Raw genomic sequence first — 25,695 nt, 5'->3', positions numbered from 1 at the left:
TCCCTCCCTCCCTCCCTCCCTCCCTCCCTCCCTCCCTCCCTCCCTCCCTCCCTCCCTCCCTCCCTCCCTCCCTCCCTCCCTCCCTCCCTCCCTCCCTCCCTCCCTCCCTCCCTCCCTCCCTCCCTCCCTCCCTCCCTCCCTCCCTCCCTCCCTCCCTCCCTCTCTCCCTCCCTCTCCTCCCTCTCTCCCTCCCCTACCTCGCCCAGCGCCATACACGGGCGTGGAAGAGCACAGGTGCGGCCGCTCACCAAAGGCATCAGCGCCCCGACCCCACACAACATGAAGACCCTTCTGCTTCTCGTCTTCCTCGGACTCGCCGGTAAGTGTATACACCCCCGGATCCAAGCTACCTGTACTCTCCCCCTTCTCTTTCCCCCTCCTCTCCCTCGCATTCTTTCCCTTCACTTCTCTCCCCCTTCTTTCTCTCCCTTCATACTTACCCCACTATCTCCCCCTCTCTCTCTCCCCTTCGCACTCTCACCACTTCTCTTTCTCCCCATCTCCCTCTCCTCATCTGTCCGCCCCTCTTTCTCCCTCTCCCCCTTCTTTCTCTCCCTCCCCACTCCCTGTCTTTCCACCTCCTGTATCAACCCCTCCACTCACTTCCCCTCCTCTCTCTCCCCCTCCTCTCCCCTCGGCTCCTCCTCCTTCTTTCCCCTTCTCTCTCTACCTCTCCTCTCACTCATTTCCCTTGTGTATCTCTCCGCCCCGCTGGCAGTGACCGTGTTCTCTCTCTCTCTCTCTTCCCCCCCCCCCCCCCCCACACACCCACAGTCGCGGCGCCCACAGTCGATGTCAATATCGTGGGCGGTTACGAGTGCCGTAAACACGCCGTTCCCTGGATCGTGTCGCTCAATGTCGGCTATCATCTGTGCGGCGGTTCCCTGATCAACTCGCGCTGGGTGGTGGCCGCAGCTCATTGTTACCGCTCGTAAGTACATGTGTCTACACCCCCCCTCTCCCCGTCTCTGTAACTCCTCCCCTCCGGTCGCGGTTGGTTTTAAGGCGCGGTCTGATTTTACCGTCTGTTGGTAGGGACATACATGTTCGTCTGGGCGAACATGATATCACGGCTACGGAGGGGACGGAACAGTTCATCAACTCGGAGATGGTGATCAGACATCCCAAATACGATTACTACAGCCAGGACAACGACATCATGTTGATCAAATTGTCCCAGCCCGCCGCCATGAACCGCAATGTGGTCGCCATTCCCCTGCCGGTCCATTGCGCCCAGACCGACGACATGTGTCTCATCTCCGGCTGGGGTAACACCATGGACACGGGTGAGACTCTGGGACTGGTGGGGGAGAGAGAGAGGGGGGAGGGGGAGGAAATTGCTATCATAACATGGGGGTGGACTTTTCTTTAGCGGCCGCGCGCACACACACTCACACTCTTTCGAGAAACAGCAGCTTCGCCCACCCCGGAACGTGGGGCTTGAATCGGCCAGTTCGCGGGGCCTTTCATCGCCCGTCGCCTCGAAGGGGTGATGGAAGATCCCGCGGCCGATTTTAAGCCGCGATGGGCAGCGCGATGAAAGGCCGCGCGAACGTGCCGACTCAAGCTCCACTCTATGATCTTTACAAGGACGTCTCCTTCCTCCAATCACTGCGCTCTATCCTCAGTCCCAACGGGTACATCCGCCTCTGATCGACACCTCTCTCCTCCAATCATCCGCTGAATCATCATGACCCCCCCACCCTTCCACCGCGGGCTGACCAACGTCTCTCTCGTACAGTCGGCGCCCACGATCATCAGACCCCCCCTGTCCCACCCCGGATTTCCGCCCATTTGAGATGTGGGCGAGACGAGGAGAGAGAAAGAGTGAGCGTGAGGTGAGGATGAGATGGAGCGTGAGGGAGGGGCGAGGGGGGGGGGGAGGGAAGGGAAGAGAGTCGTTGAGAACGATGGAGAATGGGAAGGGGAGGTGACAAAAATTGGGGAGAGGGTGACAGAGACGGGGAGAGGGGGGTAGGGGTCGGTGGGAAGGGGTGACAGAGACGGGGAGAGGGAGGTAGGGGGCGGTGGGCAGGGGTGACAGAGACGGGGAGAGGGGGTAGGGGTCGTTGGGGAGGGGTGACAGAGACGGGGAGAGGGGGGTAGGGGCCGGTGGGGAGGGGTGACAGAGACGGGGATGGGGTTTAATTTCTCACCTATCCCCCACTATTGGTTAGCGACGACCAGCTTCAGTGTTTGGACGCCCCGGTTCTGAGTGACGCGGACTGTTCCGGTTCCTACCCGGGAATGATCACTGACAACATGATGTGTCTCGGCTACTTGGAGGGAGGCCGCGACACCTGCCAGGTACAGACCATTTCCCCCTCTGCCCGTATCTCCCCCTCTCCTCTATATCTTTCTCCCCGCTCGCTCCCCCCGACAGCGCGGAAACAGGTCCCACGGCCAACCGAAGATGTTGCCAGGACCAGAGCGTATGAGCTACAGGGAGAGGTAGGGGGCAGAGCTGGGACTCTACCTGCAGTCCGCCTGTTTTTTTTTGGGTTTTTTTTCTTTCGTTTTGTTCCTTGTCATGTTTTAGTTAATTTTGTTTTATTAAGTTGTGTATGTGTGTGGGTGGGGTGGGAGAACATGCTTTGGTCTCTTCCTTCGGGGGATGCGACTTTTTCTTCGGTCGTATTCCCCGTCTCCGTCTGCGCCGAGGCCTAATGGCGGAGCTGGCGGCATCGGAGCTGTAGCAGCGGCAGCAGCGGCGCAGACCCAACTCGGCACCGAAGCTGTGGCGGCGGCGGCAGCAGCGGAGACCCGACTCGGCCCTGGAGCTGTGGCGACGGCAGCAGCAGCGGAGACCCGACTCGGTCCTGGAGCTGTGGCGGCGGCAGCGGCAGCAGCAGCGGTAGCGGAGACCCGACTCGGCCCCGAAGCTGTGGCGGAGGCGGCGGAGACCTGACTCGGCCCCGAAGCTGTGGCGGAGGCAGCGGCAACGGAGACCCGACTCGGCCCTGGAGCTGTGGCGGCGGCAGCGGCTGCAGCAGCGGCAGCAGCGGTAGCGGAGACCCGACTCGGTCCCGAAGCTGTGGCGGAGGTAGCGGCAGCGGAGACCCGACTCGGCCTCGGAGCTGTAGCGGAGGCAGCGACCACCCGCGGAGTTTGAACCGTCGCCTCGGCGCAGAGGGAGAACAAAGAGGGAAGAGACAGAGACTTTAAGATTTTGCCTTCCACCACAGTGAGGAGGTGTTTGGTGAACTCACTGTGGTGGATGTTAAATTTGTGTTGATTGTGTGTTTTTGTCATTTTTTAAATTATATGTATGACTGCAGGGAAACAAAATTTCGTTCAGACCTAAAGGTCTGAATGACAATAAAACGAATCTAATCTAATCTAATCTAAATTCCATGGAGCGCAGGAGGATGAGGGGCGATCTTATAGAGGTGTACAAAATCACCAGGGGAATAGATCGGGTAGACGCACAGAGTCTCTTGCACAGAGTAGGGGAATCGAGGACCAGAGGACATAGGTTTAAGGTGAGGGGGAAAAGATTTAACAGGAATCCGAGCGGCACCTTTTCCACACAGTGGGTGTATGGAACGAGCTGCCGGAGGAGGTAGTTGAGGCTTGGACTATTGCAACGTTTAAGAAACACTTGGACAGGTACATGGATAGGATAGGTTTGGAGGGATATGGGCCAAACGCGGGCAAGTGGGACCAAGGATACCACAGCAAGAGCCAAATGGTCCAGTCGGCAAAAAAGCTGTAGTAGGCATAGGGAATTTTTTCAGCGCCATCTTGGGAATCGGCTTCCTTCATGGCGTCCACATCTACAAGTGGAGCGTGCTATTCTGCTATAAATTGCTCGAATAGTCTTTGGGTGGACCTAGTGTAGATGGGGCTTGTTGGTCGGTGTGGGCGCGTAGGGCCGAAGGGCCTGTTTCCCCGCTGTATCGCTCTATGATTCCAACTAACCTCCTCTCACGTGTGCTTTTGTGACAGGGTGATTCTGGCGGGCCGGTGGTGTGTGACGGAGTGCTCCAGGGAGTGGTGTCGTGGGGTTACGGCTGTGCTGACAGGGACCATCCCGGCGTGTACACTCGCGTCTGCCACTACGTCTCCTGGATCAACAACACCATCGCGGCAAACTGAGCCCGTGACCCCCGGCGACCTCACCTGGTCTCCGCCTCTCACTCTCTGTACAACTGGAAAACTATCAATAAAATGGTTGCAATGAAGAATGGTTTCTGTTTGTAGACAATAGGCAATGCACAATAGGAGTAGGCCATTCGGCCCTACGAGCCAGCATCGCCTTTCAATGTGATCATGGCTGATCATCCACAATCAGTACGCCATTCCTGCTATCTTTAAGAGCCTCCGCCGCTCTCTGGGGCAGAGAATTCCACAGACTCCCAACTCTCTGGGTGGAAAAGTGTTTCCTCGTCTCCGTTCCAAATTGCCTACTTCTAATTCTTAAACAGTGGCCCCTGGTTATGGACTCCCCCAACATCGGGAACATGTCTCCTGCCTTTAGCGTGTCCAAAGCCTTAACAATCTTATATATTTCAATAAGATACCTTCTCATCCTTCTAAACTCCAGAATGTGCATGCCCAGCCGCTCCATTCTCTCAGCATATGACACACCCGTCATCACAGGAATTAACTTTGTAAACATACGCCGCATTCCCTCAATAGCAAGAATGTCCTTCCGCAAATTACGGGACCAAAACTGCACACAATAGTCCAGGTGTGGTCTCACTCGGGCTCTGTACAACTGCAGAATGACCTATTTGCTCCTATACTCGATTCCTCGTGTTATAAAGGCCAACATGCCACTCGCTTTCTTCACTTCCTGCTGTACCTGCATGCTTACTTTCATAGACAGATGAACAAGGACCCCAAGATCCCGTTGTACTTCCCCTTTTCCCAACTTGACGCCATTTAGATAATAATCTGCCTTCCTGTTTTGATACCAAATTGGATAACCTCACATTTATCCGCATTAAACATCATCTGCCACATATCTGCCCACTCCCCCAAACTGTCCAAGTCACCCTGCATTCTCATTGCATCCTCCTCACAGTTCACACTGCCACGCAGCTTTGTGTAGGTATGTTGCAAAGCCTACCTGAAGCGTCTTTGAAAATCTGCCGTTGCAGGTGTGCGCGATTTTGGCGCCGTTTAGAGGGGGCGGGTTTAAAACGCGATTTTCTCTAGGCTGTTCCAATCGAAGATGTTCAGCCTAGTTAATTATTAACGAAAAATCGCTGGAAGACCCCGTCGCAAAGGCTATTATTAGGTTTAAAGGCCTCGTATAATAGTTATAGTAGTTTAAAAATCAATCTCTAAACCCGCGACCGTCAGCAACCGCAGGGTCTCATAAAGCAAATAGCAGAAGTTAGGTTGTATATTTTTACCTTAAAAAGGGCTTCTAAAGATCCCTTTATACAAAATTTAATATTGCGAGTAGCTCAATTTGGGCCCATTATATCGCGCAGTATTTTTCTGGGCATTTGGGGCACAAATCTACCGCAATGTGAACGTTCTAAACCAGCGCGTTCCACAGGGACCCACTAGAAAGCTGATTTAAATGGGCATTTATTTACAGCAATTGAACACTGAATTCCTTCCATTTGGTCTATAAATTAATGTAAATGAGATTTAAAAATCATGTTTTATTGTGAATTATTTGTGAATATTATTTGGACATTTAGGCTATTTAAAAATGTTAATAATTTATTAAGAAATGGATAGATGTTTAGATCTAGTAATTGAAGTCTGAAATTAGCTACAATTAGGTAACTAACTAATTATATGCTTTAATTTCAGGTCATCCAAGTAAGATTATTTTATATTTGTTTCAGAATGCTTCAATCTATGATAACTGAAAATTTCATTCAGTTCTCTTAATTTTTAAGAAAGTTATGGGCTTTTGACTGTTCACGATCACAACTTTTTTGTTATGTCCATAGAAAATCAATAGGGAACAAGATGCTCATTTCCGAGTATGAAAATGGCCATAACCTTTTAAATACTTGAGATATGAAAGTGAATTAGGTGTCAAATTAAACTTATTTTTATGCTTTATCTGATGGGATAAATTACAGACTTGATTTTTAAAATCTAAAAATTTTGTAACATTGCTACTTTGTGTCATCTGCAAATTTGCTAATGTTACTTTAAATCCTTTCATCCAAATCATTGATGGATATTGTAAATAGCTGCGGTCCCAGCACCGAGCCTTGCGGTACCCCACTAGGCATTGCCTGCCATTCTGAAAGAGACCCGTTAATCCCTACTCGTTTATACCTGTCTGTCAACCAATTTTCTATCCATGTCAGCACTCTACGCCCAATACCATGTGCTCAAATTTTGCCCACTAATCTCCTATGTGGGACCGTATCAAATGCATTCTGAAAGTCCAGGTACATTGCATCCACTGGCTCTCCCTTGTCCATTTTCTTAGTTACATCCTCAAAACATTCCAGAAGATTAGTCAAGCATGACTTTCCCTTCGTAAATCCATGCCGACTCGGACCGATCGTGTTACTGCTACCCAAATGTGCGGCTATTTCATCTTTTATAATTGATTCCAGCATCCCCCCCACCAATTTCAGGCCTGTAATTCCCTGTTTTCTCAGTCCCACTTTTTAAGATAACATTAGCTACCCTCCAATCCACAGGAACTGATCCGGAGTCTACAGAACACTGGAAAATTATCACCAATGCGTCCACGATTTCTAGAGCCAATTCCTTAAGTACCCTGGGATGCAGACCATCAGGCCCTGGGGATTTATCAGCCTTCAGTCCCATCAGTCTATCCAACACCATTTCCTGCCTAATGTGGATTTCCTTTAGTTCCTCCGTCACCCTAGATCCTCTGGCCACTACTATATTAGGCGCTCCGGTTCCTACACCCCCCCCCCCCCCCGGGCTGCAAGCTCCCGGAGATCACTGCGCGCTTAGTTTTACATTTAGTTCATGCTTTGAGTTTAGTTTGTTTTAATATTAGCATAGTTTCAGTTGACTTTGAGTTTGTTTAGAGTTAGAGTTATATATTAGAGAATAACATAGTGTTAATGAGAGTGACCACCCCCCCCCCCCCACCCCGCGGCCCCTACGCTCCCTCTCTCCGTCTCTGTGACCCCCCCCCCCCCCCCCCCCACCTACTCCAGAGATGCTATCTGACCCGGTATAAAGTGCTGGAGTAACTCAGCGGGTCAGGCAGCATCTCTGTGGAGAACGTGGACAGGTACAAAGTGCTGGAGTAACTCAGCGAGTTAGGCTGCATGTCTGGAGAGAAGGAATGGGTTTCGGGTCGAGACCCTTCTTCAGACTGACAGTCGGGGTAAATGAAACAAGAGATATCGACGGTGATGTGGAGAGACACAGAAATTAATAGTAAAATATATGCAAAAAAGTAAGGATGATCTGGGAAACAGGCCAAGGTTGGCTGCGGTCGAGGTGACGAGTGTTTGGAAACCGGTACATCAGGTGGGTCCAGCTGGACTGAGCGAAGGTGTTCTGATAGTTTTAGCTCACGGGTTGAGTTTAGTTTCAATTTAGTTTCAATTACTTTTACTTTACTTTGAGTTTCACTCAAGTTTTTTCTCTGTAAAATCCTTCCCCACCCGCCCCCTCCACCTCCTCCCTTTCCTCTCCTTATCCCCTCACGCCCCTCCCTCCCTCCCTCCCTCCCTCCCTCCCTCCCTCCCTCCCTCCCTCCCTCCCTCCCTCCCTCCCTCCCTCCCTCCCTCCCTCCCTCCCTCCTCCCTCCCTCCCTCCCTCCCTCCCTCCCTCCCTCCCTCCCTCCCTCCCTCCCTCCCTCCCTCCCGACCTCCCGACCTCCCTCCCTCCCTCCCCGACCTCGCCCAGCGTCATACACGGGCGTGGACGAGCACAGGTGCAGCCGTTCGCCAAAGGCATCCGCGCCCCGACCCCACACAACATGAAGACCCTTCTGCTTCTCGTCTTCCTCGGACTCGCCTGTAAGTGTATACAGCCCCGGACGCAAGCTACCTCTACTCTCCCCCTTCTCTTTCCCCTCCACTCCCTCGCATTATTCCCCTTCACTTCGCTCCCTCTTCTTTTTCTCCCCTTCAAACTTATCCCACTATCTCCCGCTCTCTCTCTCCCCTTCGCACTCTCTCCGCTTCTCTGTCTCTCCATTTCCGTCTCCTCATCTCTCTGCCCCTCTTTCTCCCTCTCCCCCTTCTTTCTCACCCCCGCCTGTGTCTCCACCTCCTGTATCAACCCCTCCGCTCACTCCCCCTCCTCTCTCTCTCCCTCCTCCCCCCTCGGCTCCCCCTCCTTCTTTCCCCTTCTCTCTCTACCTCTCCTCTCACCATCCTCCCCTGTCACTCTCTCCGCCCCGCTGGCAGTGCCCGTGTTCTCTCTCTCTCTCTCTCTCTCTCCCAACTCCACAGTCGCAGACGCAGCGGCCACCGGCGATGTCAGTATCGTGGGCGGTTACGAGTGCCGTAAACACGCCGTTCCCTGGATCGTGCCGCTCAACGTCGGTTACCATCTGTGCGGCCGTTCCCTGATCACCCCGCGCTGGGTTGTGTCCGCAACTCATTGTTACCGCTCGGGGAGGTGTCTACACTCCCCCTCTCCCCCTCTCTGTAACCCCCTCCCCTCCGTTCGCGGTTGGTTTGAAGGCGCGGTCTGATTTTACCGTCCGTTGGTAGGGACATACATGTTCGTCTGGGCGAACATGATATCACGGCTACGGAGGGGTCGGAACAGTTCATCAACTCGGAGATGGTGACCGGACATCCCAAATACGATTACTACACCCAGGACAACGACATCATGTTGATCAAACTGTCCCGGCCCGCTGCCATGGACAGCAATGTGGTCGCCCTTCCCCTGCCCGTCCATTGCGCCCAGACCGGCGACATGTGTCTCATCTCCGGCTGGGGTAACACCTTGGACACGGGTGAGACTCCGGGACTGGTGGGGGAGAGAGAGAGAGGGGAGGTGGAGAAAATGGGGGGGGCGAAAAATAGAAGGGAGATTGAGGGGGAGATAGAGAGTATGGGGGGGGGGTCGCTATCATAACAATGGGGGGGGGCATTTTTGGCGGCCGTGCACACACACGCACACTCACACTCACACTCACTCACACTCACACACACACTCACACACACACACACACACTCACACACACACACACACACACACAAACACTCACATACCCACACAGACACACTTACACACACATTCTCTCTCTCACACACGCGCACACACTCATACTCACACACACGTACACTCACTCACACACACACTCACACACACACACTCACACACACAGACACACTTACACACACACTTTCTCTCTGACACACACACACGCGCACACACACACTCACACACACTCAAACACTCACACAGTTACACACATACACACACACTCACACACACACACACACACACACACGAGTGCGCGTGGCTTCGGCCGTGGGCCCTGTGGACGGTAACATCGGGAAGTGACCTGGTTGGTGAACAACTCCGAACTCGAGAAACAGCAGCTTAGTCCACCCCGAAACATGGGGCTTGAATCGGCCCGTTCGCGGGGCCTTTCATCGCCCGGCGCCTCGACGGGGTGATGGAAGATCCCGCGGCCGATTTTAAGCCGCGCGGGGCAGTGCGATGAAAGGCCCCGCGAATGTGCCGACTCAAGCTCCACTCTATGATCTTTACAAGAACGTCTCCCTCCTCCAATCACCGCGCTCTATCCTCAGCCCCACCCCCTACTTCCGCCTCGGATGGACACCTCCCTCCTCCAATCATCCGCTGAATCATCATGCCCCCCCCCCCTTCCACCGCGTGCTGACCAACGTCTCTCTCGTCCAGTCGGCGCCCACGATCATAAGACCCCCCTGTCCCACCCGGGATTTCCGGGTGGGACATTTGGGGTGTGGGAAAGACGAGGAGAGAGAAAGAGAGAGCGTGAGTTGAGGAGGAGATGGAGTGTGAGGGAAGTGAAGAGAGTCGTTGAGAACGACGGAGAATGGGAAGAGGAGATGAGAAAGATTGGGGAGAGGGGGTGGGGAGGGGGTGGCAGAGACGGGGTAGGGGCGCACACACACTAGTTGGGAGGGGTGACAGAGACGGCGAGGGAATTTAATCTCTCACCTTTCCCCCACAAGCGGCAAGCGGCCACCAGCTTCAGTGTTTGGACGCCCCGGTTCTGAGTGACGCGGACTGTTACTACCCGGGAATGATCACTGACAACATGACAACAGGACCAGAGGGTGTGAGCTACAGGGAGAGGTTGGGAGCAGGCTGTGACTCTATTCCATTGAGCGCAGGAGGATGAGGGGCCATCTTATAGAGGTGTACAAAATCACAAGTGGAATAGATCGGGTAGACGCACAGAGTCTCTTGCCCAGAGTAGGGGAATCGAGGACCAGAGGACATGGGTTTAAGGTGAGGGGCAAAAAGATTTAATAGGAATCCGGTGGGCAACTTTTCCACACAGAGGGTGGTGGGTGTATGGAACGAGCTGCCGGAGGAGGTAGTTGAGGCTTGGACTATCGCAACGTTTAAGAAACACTTGGACAGGTACATGGATAGGATAGGTTTGGAGGGATATGGGCCAAACGCGGGCAAGTGGGACCAAGGATACCAGAGCAAGAGCAACATGGTGCAGTCGGCAAAAAAGCCGTAGTAGGTCATGGGAATTTTTTCAGCGCCATCTTGGGAATCGGCTTCATTCACGGCGTCCACATCTACAAATGTAATAATAATAATGATACATTTTATTTGTGTGCGCCTTTCAAGGACACCTTACAGAAATTAACAAGAGTAAAAAAACATATAATCCGAGTAAAATCTATATGACTAAAACTCTGTTCTTGACCGGTTTTGGCGATCTGTGCTGCGATTTCCGAGAGAACGCCGCCACCTACGGCCGTCATTTTTGGCCACCTCGCTCAGAAACCCCTCCGCCGCATGTGTGCCGAGGATTTTTCCCGTCGATGAAATATGACAGAGATATTAATGTTTTTACAACATTCCCCTTCTCTCTGCTGCCCCCGCTGGCAGCAGGGGGAGGGAGGGAATACAAAACCCGGAAGTGTCCTGCTTCAATCACTCTCTTCCGGACCACGAAGTGAAAAGGTCACGGCTCTCTGAGCTGCAGCCCTACTCCAAGGTGAGTCCCCTCCATATGCTTTTTCAGCCAAGTGATATGTATGTTGTTCACCATTCACCATGGTCTGAAGTTTCTTGGCATTTTGTTGGAAAGAGTTTGCAAATGTGTCTATCTATATTGTCTTTGAAATGTGTATTGAACATGAAATGCATTTGTAAATTTGTCTATCTATATTGCCTTTGAAATGTGTATTGAACATGTAAAAGCATTTGTAAATTTGTCTATCTACATTGTCTTTGAAATGTGTATTGAACATGAAATGCATTTGTAAATTTGTCTATCTATATTGTCTTTGAAATGTGTATTGAACATGAAATGCATTTGTAAATTTGTCTGTCTATATTGTCTTTGAAATGTGTATTGAACATGAAATGCATTTGTAAATTTGTCTACCTATATTGTCTTTGAAATGTGTATTGAAAATAAAAAGCATTTGTTATTGTTATAAAGCGTTTGCAAATTTGTTTCTCTTGGGTTTTAAAATGGTTGCAACCGTTTTCAGGTGACTAAAGCATGATGTCTGTATTGTCTTTGAAATGTTCATGGAAATTGAAATGGATTTGTTGCAACGTTTTCAGGCGGATAAAGCACGAATAAAGCCTTTTAATTGGACCAGAACTGTGTTTAAATTTAAAATTGGCGCTCATTTTGTGATTTTGGCGGTTGCAAGATGGCGGCGATGACGTCATTTCCGGTGATCGGTAAGCCGTCGACGATGACGTCATTTCCGGTCGGAGGCAAGATGGCGCTGCCCACAGAGTGCACGAGGTGCTGAAAAATTCTACAGAACTGGTAAGTGTTTGTTTGTTGCAATCACAGCGGCATTGTGTTTCAGCAAAAGCTGCAATTGTGTTTCAGCCAAAGCTGCAAATGTGTTTCAGCAAAAGCTGCCATTGTGTTTCAGCAACAGCCGTATTGTGTTTCAGCAAAAGCTGCATTGTGTTTCAGCAAAAGCTGTGTGTGTGTGTGTTTGTTGCATCATTGTGTTTCAGCAAAAGCTGTGTGTGTGTGTGTGTGTGTGTGTGTTTGTTGCAGCATTGTGTTTCAGCAGAAGCTGTGTGTATGTGTGTGTTTGTGTCTGTGTGTGTTTGTTGCAGCATTGTGTTTCAGCAAAAGCTGTGTGTATGTGTGTTTGTTGCAGCATTGTGTGGATTTGCAGGATTTGAAGTTTCAAATATTCGGCTGCTTTCTCTACGGTAAGTGTGTGTTTGTTGGACGTTATTTAAAAGCAGCATTTTGTTTCAGCAAAAGACTACAGCAGGATTTGAATATTCGTTTTAAACACTGTATTTTAGTGTTGTGTGTGAATATGTGTGTGTGTGTGTATATATATATGTGTGTGTGTGTGTGTGTATATGTGTGTGTGTGCGTGGATATATGTGTGCGTGAATATATATATGTGTGGATATATGTATGTGTGTGTGAATATATATGTATGTGTGCGTGTGTCTATATGTGTGTGCGTGGATATATGTGTGCGTGAATATATATATGTGTGGATCGACCACCCGCGGAGTTTGAACCGTCGCCTCGGCGCAGAGGGAGAACAAAGAGGGAAGAGACAGAGACTTTAAGATTTTGCCTTCCACCACAGTGAGGAGGTGTTTGGTGAACTCACTGTGGTGGATGTTAAATTTGTGTTGATTGTGTGTTTTTGTCATTTTTTAAATTATATGTATGACTGCAGGGAAACAAAATTTCGTTCAGACCTAAAGGTCTGAATGACAATAAAACGAATCTAATCTAATCTAATCTAAATTCCATGGAGCGCAGGAGGATGAGGGGCGATCTTATAGAGGTGTACAAAATCACCAGGGGAATAGATCGGGTAGACGCACAGAGTCTCTTGCCCAGAGTAGGGGAATCGAGGACCAGAGGACATAGGTTTAAGGTGAGGGGGAAAAGATTTAACAGGAATCCGAGCGGCACCTTTTCCACACAGTGGGTGTATGGAACGAGCTGCCGGAGGAGGTAGTTGAGGCTTGGACTATTGCAACGTTTAAGAAACACTTGGACAGGTACATGGATAGGATAGGTTTGGAGGGATATGGGCCAAACGCGGGCAAGTGGGACCAAGGATACCACAGCAAGAGCCAAATGGTCCAGTCGGCAAAAAAGCTGTAGTAGGCATAGGGAATTTTTTCAGCGCCATCTTGGGAATCGGCTTCCTTCATGGCGTCCACATCTACAAGTGGAGCGTGCTATTCTGCTATAAATTGCTCGAATAGTCTTTGGGTGGGACTAGTGTAGATGGGGCTTGTTGGTCGGTGTGGGCACGTAGGGCCGAAGGGCCTGTTTCCCCGCTGTATCGCTCTATGATTCCAACTAACCTCCTCTCACGTGTGCTTTTGTGACAGGGTGATTCTGGCGGGCCGGTGGTGTGTGACGGAGTGCTCCAGGGAGTGGTGTCGTGGGGTTACGGCTGTGCTGACAGGGACCATCCCGGCGTGTACACTCGCGTCTGCCACTACGTCTCCTGGATCAACAACACCATCGCGGCAAACTGAGCCCGTGACCCCCGGCGACCTCACCTGGTCTCCGCCTCTCACTCTCTGTACAACTGGAAAACTATCAAGAAAATGGTTGCAATGAAGAATGGTTTCTGTTTGTAGACAATAGACAATGCACAATAGGAGTAGGCCATTCGGCCCTACGAGCCAGCATCGCCTTTCAATGTGATCATGGCTGATCATCCACAATCAGTACGCCGTTCCTGCTATCTTTAAGAGCCTCCGCCGCTCTCTGGGGCAGAGAATTCCACAGACTCCCAACTCTCTGGGTGGAAAAGTGTTTCCTCGTCTCCGTTCTAAATTGCCTACTTCTAATTCTTAAACAGTGGCCCCTGGTTATGGACTCCCCCAACATCGGGAACATGTCTCCTGCCTTTAGCGTGTCCAAACCCTTAACAATCTTATATATTTCAATAAGATACCTTCTCATCCTTCTAAACTCCAGAATGTGCATGCCCAGCCGCTCCATTCTCTCAGCATATGACACACCCGTCATCACAGGAATTAACTTTGTAAACATACGCCGCATTCCCTCAATAGCAAGAATGTCCTTCCGCAAATTACAGGACCAAAACTGCACACAATAGTCCAGGTGTGGTCTCACTCGGGCTCTGTACAACTGCAGAATGACCTATTTGCTCCTATACTCGATTCCTCGTGTTATAAAGGCCAACATGCCACTCGCTTTCTTCACTTCCTGCTGTACCTGCATGCTTACTTTCATAGACAGATGAACAAGGACCCCAAGATCCCGTTGTACTTCCCCTTTTCCCAACTTGACGCCATTTAGATAATAATCTGCCTTCCTGTTTTGATACCAAATTGGATAACCTCACATTTATCCGCATTAAACATCATCTGCCACATATCTGCCCACTCCCCCAAACTGTCCAAGTCACCCTGCATTCTCATTGCATCCTCCTCACAGTTCACACTGCCACGCAGCTTTGTGTCATCTGCAAATTTGCTAATGTTACTTTAAATCCTTTCATCCAAATCATTGATGGATATTGTAAATAGCTGCGGTCCCAGCACCGAGCCTTGCGGTACCCCACTAGGCATTGCCTGCCATTCTGAAAGAGACCCGTTAATCCCTACTCGTTTATACCTGTCTGTTAACCAATTTTCTATCCATGTCAGCACTCTACGCCCAATACCATGTGCTCAAATTTTGCCCACTAATCTCCTATGTGGGACCGTATCAAATGCATTCTGAAAGTCCAGGTACATTGCATCCACTGGCTCTCCTTTGTCCATTTTCTTAGTTACATCCTCAAAACATTCCAGAAGATTAGTCAAGCATGACTTTCCCTTCGTAAATCCATGCCGACTCGGACCGATCGTGTTACTGCTACCCAAATGTGCGGCTATTTCATCTTTTATAATTGATTCCAGCATCCCCCCCACCAATTTCAGGCCTGTAATTCCCTGTTTTCTCAGTCCCACTTTTTAAGATAACATTAGCTACCCTCCAATCCACAGGAACTGATCCGGAGTCTACAGAACACTGGAAAATTATCACCAATGCGTCCACGATTTCTAGAGCCAATTCCTTAAGTACCCTGGGATGCAGACCATCAGGCCCTGGGGATTTATCAGCCTTCAGTCCCATCAGTCTATCCAACACCATTTCCTGCCTAATGTGGATTTCCTTTAGTTCCTCCGTCACCCTAGATCCTCTGGCCACTACTATATTAGGCGCTCCGGTTCCTACCCCCCCCCCCCCGGGCTGCAAGCTCCCGGAGATCACTGCGCGCTTAGTTTTACATTTAGTTCATGCTTTGAGTTTAGTTTGTTTTAATATTAGCATAGTTTCAGTTGACTTTGAGTTTGTTTAGAGTTAGAGTTATATATTAGAGAATAACATAGTGTTAATGAGAGTGACGACCCCCCCCCCCCCCCACCCCGCGGCCCCTACGCTCCCTATCCCCGTCTCTGTGACCCCCCCCCCCCCCTTTCCCCCACATACTCCAGAGATGCTGTGTGAGCCGGTATAAAATGCTGGAGTAACTGAGCGGGTCAGGCAGCATCTCTGTGGAGAACATGGACAGGGACAAAATGCGGGAGTAGCTCAGCGGGTCAGGCTGCATGTCTGGAGAGAAGGAATGGGTTTCGGGTCGAGACCCTTCTTCAGACTGACAGTCGGGGTAAATGAAACAAGAGATATCGACGGTGATGTGGAGAGACACAGAAATTAATAGTAAAATATATGCAAAAAAGTAAGGATGATCTGGGAAACAGGCCAAGGTTGGCTGCGGTCGAGGTGACGAGTGTTTGGAAACCGGTACATCAGGTGGGTCCAGCTGGACTGAGCGAAGGTGTTCTGATAATTTTAGCTCACGGGTTGAGTTTAGTTTCAATTTAGTTTCAATTACTTTTACTTTACTTTGAGTTTCACTCAAGTTTTTTCTCTGTAAGATCCTTCCCCTCCCGCCCCCTCCACCTCCTCCCTTTCCTCTCCTTATCCCCTCACGCCCCTCTCGCCCTCCATCCCTCCCTCCCTCCCTCCCTCCCTCCCTCCCTCCCTCCCTCCCTCCCTCCCTCCCTCCCTCCCTCCCTCCCTCCCTCCCTCCCTCCCTCCCTCCCTCCCTCCCTCCCTCCCGACCTCCCTCCCTCCCTCCCCGACCTCCCTCCCCGACCTCGCCCAGCGTCATACACGGGCGTGGACGAGCACAGGTGCAGCCGTTCGCCAAAGGCATCCGCGCCCCGACCCCACACAACATGAAGACCCTTCTGCTTCTCGTCTTCCTCGGACTCGCCTGTAAGTGTATACAGCCCCGGACGCAAGCTACCTCTACTCTCCCCCTTCTCTTTCCCCTCCACTCCCTCGCATTATTCCCCTTCACTTCGCTCCCTCTTCTTTCTCTCCCCTTCAAACTTATCCCACTATCTCCCGCTCTCTCTCTCCCGTTCGCACTCTCTCCGCTTCTCTGTCTCTCCATTTCCGTCTCCTCATCTCTCTGCCCCTCTTTCTCCCTCTCCCCCTTCTTTCTCACCCCCGCCTGTGTCTCCACCTCCTGTATCAACCCCTCCGCTCACTCCCCCTCCTCTCTCTCTCCCTCCTCCCCCCTCGGCTCCCCCTCCTTCTTTCCCCTTCTCTCTCTACCTCTCCTCTCACCATCCTCCCCTGTCACTCTCTCCGCCCCGCTGGCAGTGCCCGTGTTCTCTCTCTCTCTCTCTCTCTCTCTCTCTCTCTCTCTCTCCCAGCTCCACAGTCGCAGACGCAGCGGCCACCGGCGATGTCAGTATCGTGGGCGGTTACGAGTGCCGTAAACACGCCGTTCCCTGGATCGTGCCGCTCAACGTCGGTTACCATCTGTGCGGCCGTTCCCTGATCACCCCGCGCTGGGTTGTGTCCGCAACTCATTGTTACCGCTCGGGGAGGTGTCTACACTCCCCCTCTCCCCGTCTCTGTAACCCCCTCCCCTCCGTTCGCGGTTGGTTTGAAGGCGCGGTCTGATTTTACCGTCCGTTGGTAGGGACATACATGTTCGTCTGGGCGAACATGATATCATGGCTACGGAGGGGTCGGAACAGTTCATCAACTCGGAGATGGTGACCGAACATCCCAAATACGATTACTACACCCAGGACAACGACATCATGTTGATCAAACTGTCCCGGCCCGCCGCCATGGACAGCAATGTGGTCGCCCTTCCCCTGCCCGTCCATTGCGCCCAGACCGGCGACATGTGTCTCATCTCCGCTGGGGTAACACCTTGGACACGGGTGAGACTCCGGGACTGGTGGGGGAGAGAGAGAGAGGGGAGGTGGAGAAAATGGGGGGGGGCGAAAAATGGAAGGGAGATTGAGGGGGAGATAGAGAGTATGGGGGGGGGTCGCTATCATAACAATGGGGGGGGGACATTTTTGGCGGCCGTGCACACACACGCACACTCACACTCACACTCACTCACACCCACACACACACTCACACACACACACACACACACTCACACACACACACACACACAAACACTCACATACCCACACAGACACACTTACACACACATTCTCTCTCTCACACACGCGCACACACTCATACTCACACACACGTACACACACTCACACACACACTCACACACACACACACACTCACACACACACACTCACACACACAGACACACTTACACACACACTCTCTCTCTGACACACACACACGCGCACACACACACTCACACACACTCAAACACTCACACAGTTACACACATACACACACACTCACACGAGTGCGCGTGGCTTCGGCCGTGGGCCCTGTGGACGGTAACATCGGGAAGTGACCTGGTTGGTGAACAACTCCGAACTCGAGAAACAGCAGCTTAGTCCACCCCGAAACATGGGGCTTGAATCGGCCCGTTCGCGGGGCCTTTCATCGCCCGGCGCCTCGACGGGGTGATGGAAGATCCCGCGGCCGATTTTAAGCCGCGCGGGGCAGTGCGATGAAAGGCCCCGCGAATGTGCCGACTCAAGCTCCACTCTATGATCTTTACAAGAACGTCTCCCTCCTCCAATCACCGCGCTCTATCCTCAGCCCCACCCCCTACTTCCGCCTCGGATGGACACCTCCCTCCTCCAATCATCCGCTGAATCATCATGCCCCCCCCCCTTCCACCGCGTGCTGACCAACGTCTCTCTCGTCCAGTCGGCGCCCACGATCATAAGACCCCCCTGTCCCACCCGGGATTTCCGGGTGGGACATTTGGGGTGTGGGAAAGACGAGGAGAGAGAAAGAGAGAGCGTGAGTTGAGGAGGAGATGGAGTGTGAGGGAAGTGAAGAGAGTCGTTGAGAACGACGGAGAATGGGAAGAGGAGATGAGAAAGATTGGGGAGAGGGGGTGGGGAGGGGGTGGCAGAGACGGGGTAGGGGCGCACACACACTAGTTGGGAGGGGTGACAGAGACGGCGAGGGAGTTTAATCTCTCACCTTTCCCCCACAAGCGGCAAGCGGCCACCAGCTTCAGTGTTTGGACGCCCCGGTTCTGAGTGACGCGGACTGTTACTACCCGGGAATGATCACTGACAACATGACAACAGGACCAGAGGGTGTGAGCTACAGGGAGAGGTTGGGAGCAGGCTGTGACTCTATTCCATTGAGCGCAGGAGGATGAGGGGCCATCTTATAGAGGTGTACAAAATCACAAGTGGAATAGATCGGGTAGACGCACAGAGTCTCTTGCCCAGAGTAGGGGAATCGAGGACCAGAGGACATGGGTTTAAGGTGAGGGGCAAAAAGATTTAATAGGAATCCGGTGGGCAACTTTTCCACACAGAGGGTGGTGGGTGTATGGAACGAGCTGCCGGAGGAGGTAGTTGAGGCTTGGACTATCGCAACGTTTAAGAAACACTTGGACAGGTACATGGATAGGATAGGTTTGGAGGGATATGGGCCAAACGCGGGCAAGTGGGACCAAGGATACCAGAGCAAGAGCAACATGGTGCAGTCGGCAAAAAAGCCGTAGTAGGTCATGGGAATTTTTTCAGCGCCATCTTGGGAATCGGCTTCATTCACGGCGTCCACATCTACAAATGTAATAATAATAATGATACATTTTATTTGTGTGCGCCTTTCAAGGACACCTTACAGAAATTAACAAGAGTAAAAAAACATATAATCCGAGTAAAATCTATATGACTAAAACTCTGTTCTTGACCGGTTTTGGCGATCTGTGCTGCGATTTCCGAGAGAACGCCGCCACCTACGGCCGTCATTTTTGGCCACCTCGCTCAGAAACCCCTCCGCCGCATGTGTGCCGAGGATTTTTCCCGTCGATGAAATATGACAGAGATATTAATGTTTTTACAACATTCCCCTTCTCTCTGCTGCCCCCGCTGGCAGCAGGGGGAGGGAGGGAATACAAAACCCGGAAGTGTCCTGCTTCAATCACTCTCTTCCGGACCACGAAGTGAAAAGGTCACGGCTCTCTGAGCTGCAGCCCTACTCCAAGGTGAGTCCCCTCCATATGCTTTTTCAGCCAAGTGATATGTATGTTGTTCACCATTCACCATGGTCTGAAGTTTCTTGGCATTTTGTTGGAAAGAGTTTGCAAATGTGTCTATCTATATTGTCTTTGAAATGTGTATTGAACATGAAATGCATTTGTAAATTTGTCTATCTATATTGCCTTTGAAATGTGTATTGAACATGTAAAAGCATTTGTAAATTTGTCTATCTACATTGTCTTTGAAATGTGTATTGAACATGAAATGCATTTGTAAATTTGTCTATCTATATTGTCTTTGAAATGTGTATTGAACATGAAATGCATTTGTAAATTTGTCTGTCTATATTGTCTTTGAAATGTGTATTGAACATGAAATGCATTTGTAAATTTGTCTACCTATATTGTCTTTGAAATGTGTATTGAAAATAAAAAGCATTTGTTATTGTTATAAAGCGTTTGCAAATTTGTTTCTCTTGGGTTTTAAAATGGTTGCAACCGTTTTCAGGTGACTAAAGCATGATGTCTGTATTGTCTTTGAAATGTTCATGGAAATTGAAATGGATTTGTTGCAACGTTTTCAGGCGGATAAAGCACGAATAAAGCCTTTTAATTGGACCAGAACTGTGTTTAAATTTAAAATTGGCGCTCATTTTGTGATTTTGGCGGTTGCAAGATGGCGGCGATGACGTCATTTCCGGTGATCGGTAAGCCGTCGACGATGACGTCATTTCCGGTCGGAGGCAAGATGGCGCTGCCCACAGAGTGCACGAGGTGCTGAAAAATTCTACAGAACTGGTAAGTGTTTGTTTGTTGCAATCACAGCGGCATTGTGTTTCAGCAAAAGCTGCAATTGTGTTTCAGCCAAAGCTGCAAATGTGTTTCAGCAAAAGCTGCCATTGTGTTTCAGCAACAGCCGTATTGTGTTTCAGCAAAAGCTGCATTGTGTTTCAGCAAAAGCTGTGTGTGTGTGTGTTTGTTGCATCATTGTGTTTCAGCAAAAGCTGTGTGTGTGTGTGTTTGTTGCAGCATTGTGTTTCAGCAGAAGCTGTGTGTATGTGTGTGTTTGTGTCTGTGTGTGTTTGTTGCAGCATTGTGTTTCAGCAAAGGCTGTGTGTATGTGTGTTTGTTGCAGCATTGTGTGGATTTGCAGGATTTGAAGTTTCAAATATTCGGCTGCTTTCTCTATGGTAAGTGTGTGTTTGTTGGACGTTATTTAAAAGCAGCATTTTGTTTCAGCAAAAGACTACAGCAGGATTTGAATATTCGTTTTAAACACTGTATTTTAGTGTTTGTGTGTGAATATGTGTGTGTGTGTGTATATATATATGTGTGTGTGTGTGTGTATATGTGTGTGTGTGCGTGGATATATGTGTGCGTGAATATATATATGTGTGGATATATGTATGTGTGTGTGAATATATATGTATGTGTGCGTGTGTCTATATGTGTGTGCGTGGATATATGTGTGCGTGAATATATATATGTGTGGATATATGTATGTGTGTGAATATATATGAATGTGTGTGTGAATATATATGTATGTGTGCGTGTGTCTATGTGTGTGAATATATATATGTGTGTGTGTGTGAGTATATATATATATATATATATGTGTGTGTGTGTGTGATTGAGTCTGTGTGTGCGTGTGCGTGTGTGAGTGAGTCCGTGTGTGTGTGTATGAGTTTATGTGTGTGTGTGGGTCTTTGTGTGAATGTGTGTCATTGAGTTTGTGTGTGCGTGAATGAGTCTGTGTGTGTGAATATCTGTATGAGAATGTGTGTGCGTGTGAATACGTGTGTGTATGTGTGAATATGTGTGTGTGTGAATATGTGTGCGTGTGTATGTGTGTGTGTGAATATGTGCGTGTGTATATGTGTATGTGCGCGTGTGTGTGTGTGTGTGTGTGTGTGTGTGTGTGTGTGTGTGTGTGTGTGTGTGTGTGTGTGTGTACGTGTGCATGTTTATATATGGGTGTGTGTGTGAATATGAGTGTGTGTGTGTGTGTGTGAGTGTGTGTGCATATGTGTGTGAGTGCATGTGAATATATGTGTGCGTGTGTGTGTGAAATAATATAGTATTTCGTAGTTCAGAGCTTATTTGTTATGTTTAATAGCGTGATGGCTATCAGGAAGAAGCTGTTCCTCAATGTAGATGTTACCGTTTTCAGTTTACAAAAATCGGACGTGACTCCAGAAGTCGGGCATCAGTCAGTCCACAAGCCGTGAGATTCAGTCAGTCTAAAGGACATGAGTTAATCCCAAGGCAGTTATTGAGTCTACAGGTCATGAGCAAATCGCTCACTGCCCCCTCTCCTCCACTGACATCCCCCACCTCAAGATGCTGCCCTCCGCCTGGCTATAGGATGCACACCCTACTGAAGCCGCCCTCGTCCCCTGCATGAGCACCCCTCCCTTCTCATCAGCTCACGAGAACCCTTGCCTGAAGCTGTGCCCCTCCCTTGGCTGCACCATGCTTACCACCCCCACCCCACCCTGACATACCCCACCTCAAAAAAATGTTTTGCACAAAATCTTCAGTGTTCATTAACAACTGAAATTGTCTTTAGGCTGCTTTTTCAACATCATGTCAGGAAATGTTAGAGGTCAAGGTGATGTGGCTATTGCTGTAGTATCCTCTGGGATAGCAGCTACATTTCTGCCTGGTGGAAGAACTACACATTCTCGATTCAAGATTCCCATCCAAGTGGCCGAGGATACATTGTGCAACATCGAGAAGAACTCTAAGACGGCACATTTCACGAAGCAAGTGAAAGCCATTGTTTGGGATGAATGTCCAATGATTAGGAGAGAATGCTTTGAAGTTGTGAACAGAACTCTTCCCGATGTCTTAAGCATTTTGGTGCCCCCCCCCCCCCCCCTGCCAGTACAGGCCTCAGTGACTGAGCTGCCAGCCTTCAGTGACTGAGCTGCCAGCCCAATAATCCATTCCGCCCACAAACTCCATATTAGCCCTCTGGAAACCAGTACCTTCGGCCCAACATACTAGCTCAACAGAAATATGAAGGGAAATGTCAAAGGTTTCCTGACGGAAGGAACATCGCCCGAAAATGTTGTCATTAATAGTGTGCTTCGTTGAATGATGACTTCTGAGATAAATTCTCAGATTTTCCTTCTTATAATTTGACCGCTGACTTTCTCTATATTAAAATTGTCTCTTTTTATCAAAAGGAAATAGTCATCAAGAGGCAGTGAACAGCAGAACTCAACAAGACGCAACAAGACACAACAAGTAAAAACTTAATAAATCTCATCTTTAAAATTTTAATTGTTCTTATATTTTAAGAGTCATTCACATTTTAAACTTTAATAAAACCTTTTTGCACTTTTAATGCTGTGTGTTCTTCATCACAATAGAACCTAATAGGCAGGAATGGCTGCTCTGTGGGGAAGCCACTAAGAGTGCATGGGGGGAGGTTGTTTGGAGATACACTGAAATGTGTGGGTGGGAGGGGAATGGCAAGGAGCAGAGTGGGGGGGGGGGTGAAGGTAGGTGGGGTGACTGAGTTAACTGCCAGCGTACCAGGCGTGAGTGACTGCACTGACAGCCCACGAGCCGTGAGTTAGTGAACTGCCAGCCCACGAGCCGTGAGTTAGTGAACTGCCAGCCCACGAGCCGTAAGTGACTGAACTGCCAGCCCAATAATCTTTTCAGTCCACCCTCTTCCCCCAGTCTGTCACCTGTTTTGGGAAGAATTTCTGGCAGTTTCTCAGCCGCCAGCCTGCCAGGTCCGAGTGATTGTACTTCCAGGCCTCAGTGACTGAGCTGCCAGCCCTCAGTGACTGTGCTGCCAGCCCAAAAATCCATTTGGCCCACAAACTCCATACTAGCCCTCTGGAAACCAGTACATTCGGCCCACAACACTCATACTAGCGCAACAGAATGTCCCCCCACTGGCCAGCAATATTGGAATTGCTGCAGAAGTGGAATATTGTGTAGGGTGTCCAGCCCTCCCGCGTGATGCTGGGACCCAACGGGTCCCACTTAGTCTAGTAAATAATAAAGACATCACCAATACACAAATTAAAGACAGAATTCGATCCAAAGACAAAAAATCAAAAACACAATGTGAAGAGAGAGCAGCGGCAGCTAAACTCTCCCTTCCGACAGCCATCTTGGACACAAACTAAAATATTCACTTACACACAAAAAATCATCCCCCCACAATGGTTACCACTGTGGGGGAAGGCACAATGTCCAGTCCCCATCCCCAGTTGTCCCAAAGTCAGGCCTATTGAGGCCTCCGCTTTTGCCTCTACGGAGGCCCGATGTTCCTGGCCGTTCTGGCCGGGTGCTGTTGCCCCGGCGTCGGGAGAGTCCTCTCAGCGACTGTGCCACCTGGAACGGCCGCTTCCTTACCGGAGACCGCGGCTTCCGAAGCCGACAAGTCCGCGCCGGTTTGGAGCTCCCAGGCTCCCGATGTTGAGGTCGGCGCCGCCCGCTCCGCTCCGCAAACCCGCAGCCCGGAGGTGATGAACTCGGCGGTCACAGCACACCGGAGCTCCAGCGTCGATCCAGCGCGGCCACCCAGGCAAGGCATCGCCCGCTCCAGCGCTGTGCCGCCACCGAAGCCGAGGTGCTGGGCGGTCCACGCCAGGAAACGGCGCTCCACGCCCGCTGGTAGGCCACGAGGACGGGTCGACGGGGTAGCCCGGAGAAAAAGCTGCCTCACCGACCAGGTAGGGACCTAGAAATATTGTTACCCCCTACCCCCCACATTAAAAAGTCTATCTCTCCCACAAACAAAGCACAGGACTCACTAAAACTACAAAAAAAAAGTGAATTAAACGGACGGCTGCTGGTTAGCAGCCGTTCCCCAAGATGTCTCCTCCTACTCCTTTAGCGTGCTGTTCTGCTATAAATTGTTCGAATGATCTTTGGGTGGGACTAGTGTAGATTGGGGCATGTTGGTCGGTGTGGGCACGTAGGGCCGAAGGGCCTGTTTCCCCGCTGTATCGCTCTGTGATTCCAACTAACCTCCTCTCACGTGTACTCTTGTGACAGGGTGATTCTGGTGGGCCGGTGGTGTGTAACGGAGTGCTCCAGGGAGTGGTGTCGTGGGGGTACGGCTGTGCGGACAGGGACCATCCCGGTGTGTACACTCGCGTCTGCCAGTACGTCTCCTGGATCCACAATACCATCGCGGCAAACTGAGCCCGTGGCCCCAGCCCCCGCGCCAGGTCTCCGCCTCTCACTCTCTGTACAACTGGAAAACTATCAATAAAATAGTTGCAATGAAGAATGGTTTCTGATTGTAGACAATAGACAATACACAATAGGTGCAGGAGTAGGCCATACGGCCCTTCGAGCCAGCACCGCCTTTCAGTGTGATAATGGCTGATCATCCACAATCAGTGCGCCGTTCCTGCTATCTTTAAGAGCTCTATCTAGCTGTCTCTTGAAAGCCTCCAGAGAACCGGCCTCCACCGCTCTCTGAGGCAGAGAATTCCACAGCTTCACAACTCTTTGGGTGGAAAAGTGTTTCCTCGTCTCCGTTCTAAATTGCTTACTGCTAATTCTTAAACTGTGGCCTCTGGTTCTGGACTCCCCGAACATCGGGAACATGTTTCCTGCCTTTAGCTTGTCCAACCCCTTGACAATCTTATATGTTTCAATAAGATCCCCTCTCATACTTCTTAACTCCAGAGTGTGCAAGCCCAGCCGCTCCATTCTCTCAGCATATGACAGTCCCGCCGTCCCGGGAATTAACCTTGTAAACCTACGCCGCACTCCCTCAATAGTAAGAATGACCTTCCGCAAATTACGGGACCAAAACTGCACACAATACTCCAGGTGTGGTCTCACTAGGGTCCTGTACAACTGCAGGAGGACCTCTTTGCTCCTATACTCGATTCCTCGTGTTATAAAGGCCAATATGCCACTCGCGTTTTTCACTGCCTGCTGTACCTGCATGCTTACTTTCATGGACTGATGAACAACGACCCCCCAGGTCCCGTTGTACTTCCCCTTTTCCCAACTTGACGCCATTTAGATAATAATCTGCCTTCCTGTTTTGATACCAAATTGGATAACCTCACAACCTACAAGTCTGTACTCACGTACTGCATACATACGTGATACTCCACCTGCAACTGCTCGGACAGGAAGGCTCTGCAGA

At 50.4% G+C, this 25,695-nt stretch overlaps 2 protein-coding genes and 1 pseudogene across 2 annotated transcripts; all 3 read left to right on the top strand.

The window, feature by feature from the left end:
- The first annotated feature begins 205 nt into the window (after positions 1 to 205).
- LOC116968064 (trypsin-like) lies at positions 206 to 4,184 on the top strand. Its single transcript, XM_033014690.1, has 5 exons — positions 206 to 319; positions 775 to 931; positions 1,036 to 1,303; positions 2,188 to 2,307; positions 3,949 to 4,184. The coding sequence occupies exons 1-5, from the start codon at positions 280 to 282 to the stop codon at positions 4,096 to 4,098; spliced, it is 735 nt and encodes a 244-aa protein (XP_032870581.1). The 5' UTR covers positions 206 to 279; the 3' UTR covers positions 4,099 to 4,184.
- Positions 4,185 to 7,833: 3,649 nt separating this feature from the next.
- On the top strand, positions 7,834 to 13,670 carry LOC116968001 (trypsin-like). Its single transcript, XM_033014636.1, has 5 exons — positions 7,834 to 7,934; positions 8,385 to 8,541; positions 8,637 to 8,887; positions 10,101 to 10,207; positions 13,465 to 13,670. The coding sequence occupies exons 1-5, from the start codon at positions 7,895 to 7,897 to the stop codon at positions 13,612 to 13,614; spliced, it is 705 nt and encodes a 234-aa protein (XP_032870527.1). The 5' UTR covers positions 7,834 to 7,894; the 3' UTR covers positions 13,615 to 13,670.
- A 2,663-nt stretch (positions 13,671 to 16,333) lies between these two features.
- Positions 16,334 to 24,731, top strand: LOC116968063 (annotated as a pseudogene).
- The last annotated feature ends 964 nt before the right edge of the window (positions 24,732 to 25,695 follow it).

The sequence above is a fragment of the Amblyraja radiata genome, chromosome 43 (genome assembly GCF_010909765.2).
Source record: "Amblyraja radiata isolate CabotCenter1 chromosome 43, sAmbRad1.1.pri, whole genome shotgun sequence".
Taxonomy (NCBI): Eukaryota; Metazoa; Chordata; class Chondrichthyes; order Rajiformes; family Rajidae; genus Amblyraja; species Amblyraja radiata.
The sequence above is the reverse complement of the archived record's forward strand: the minus strand, read 5'-3'. Positions and strand labels throughout refer to the sequence as shown.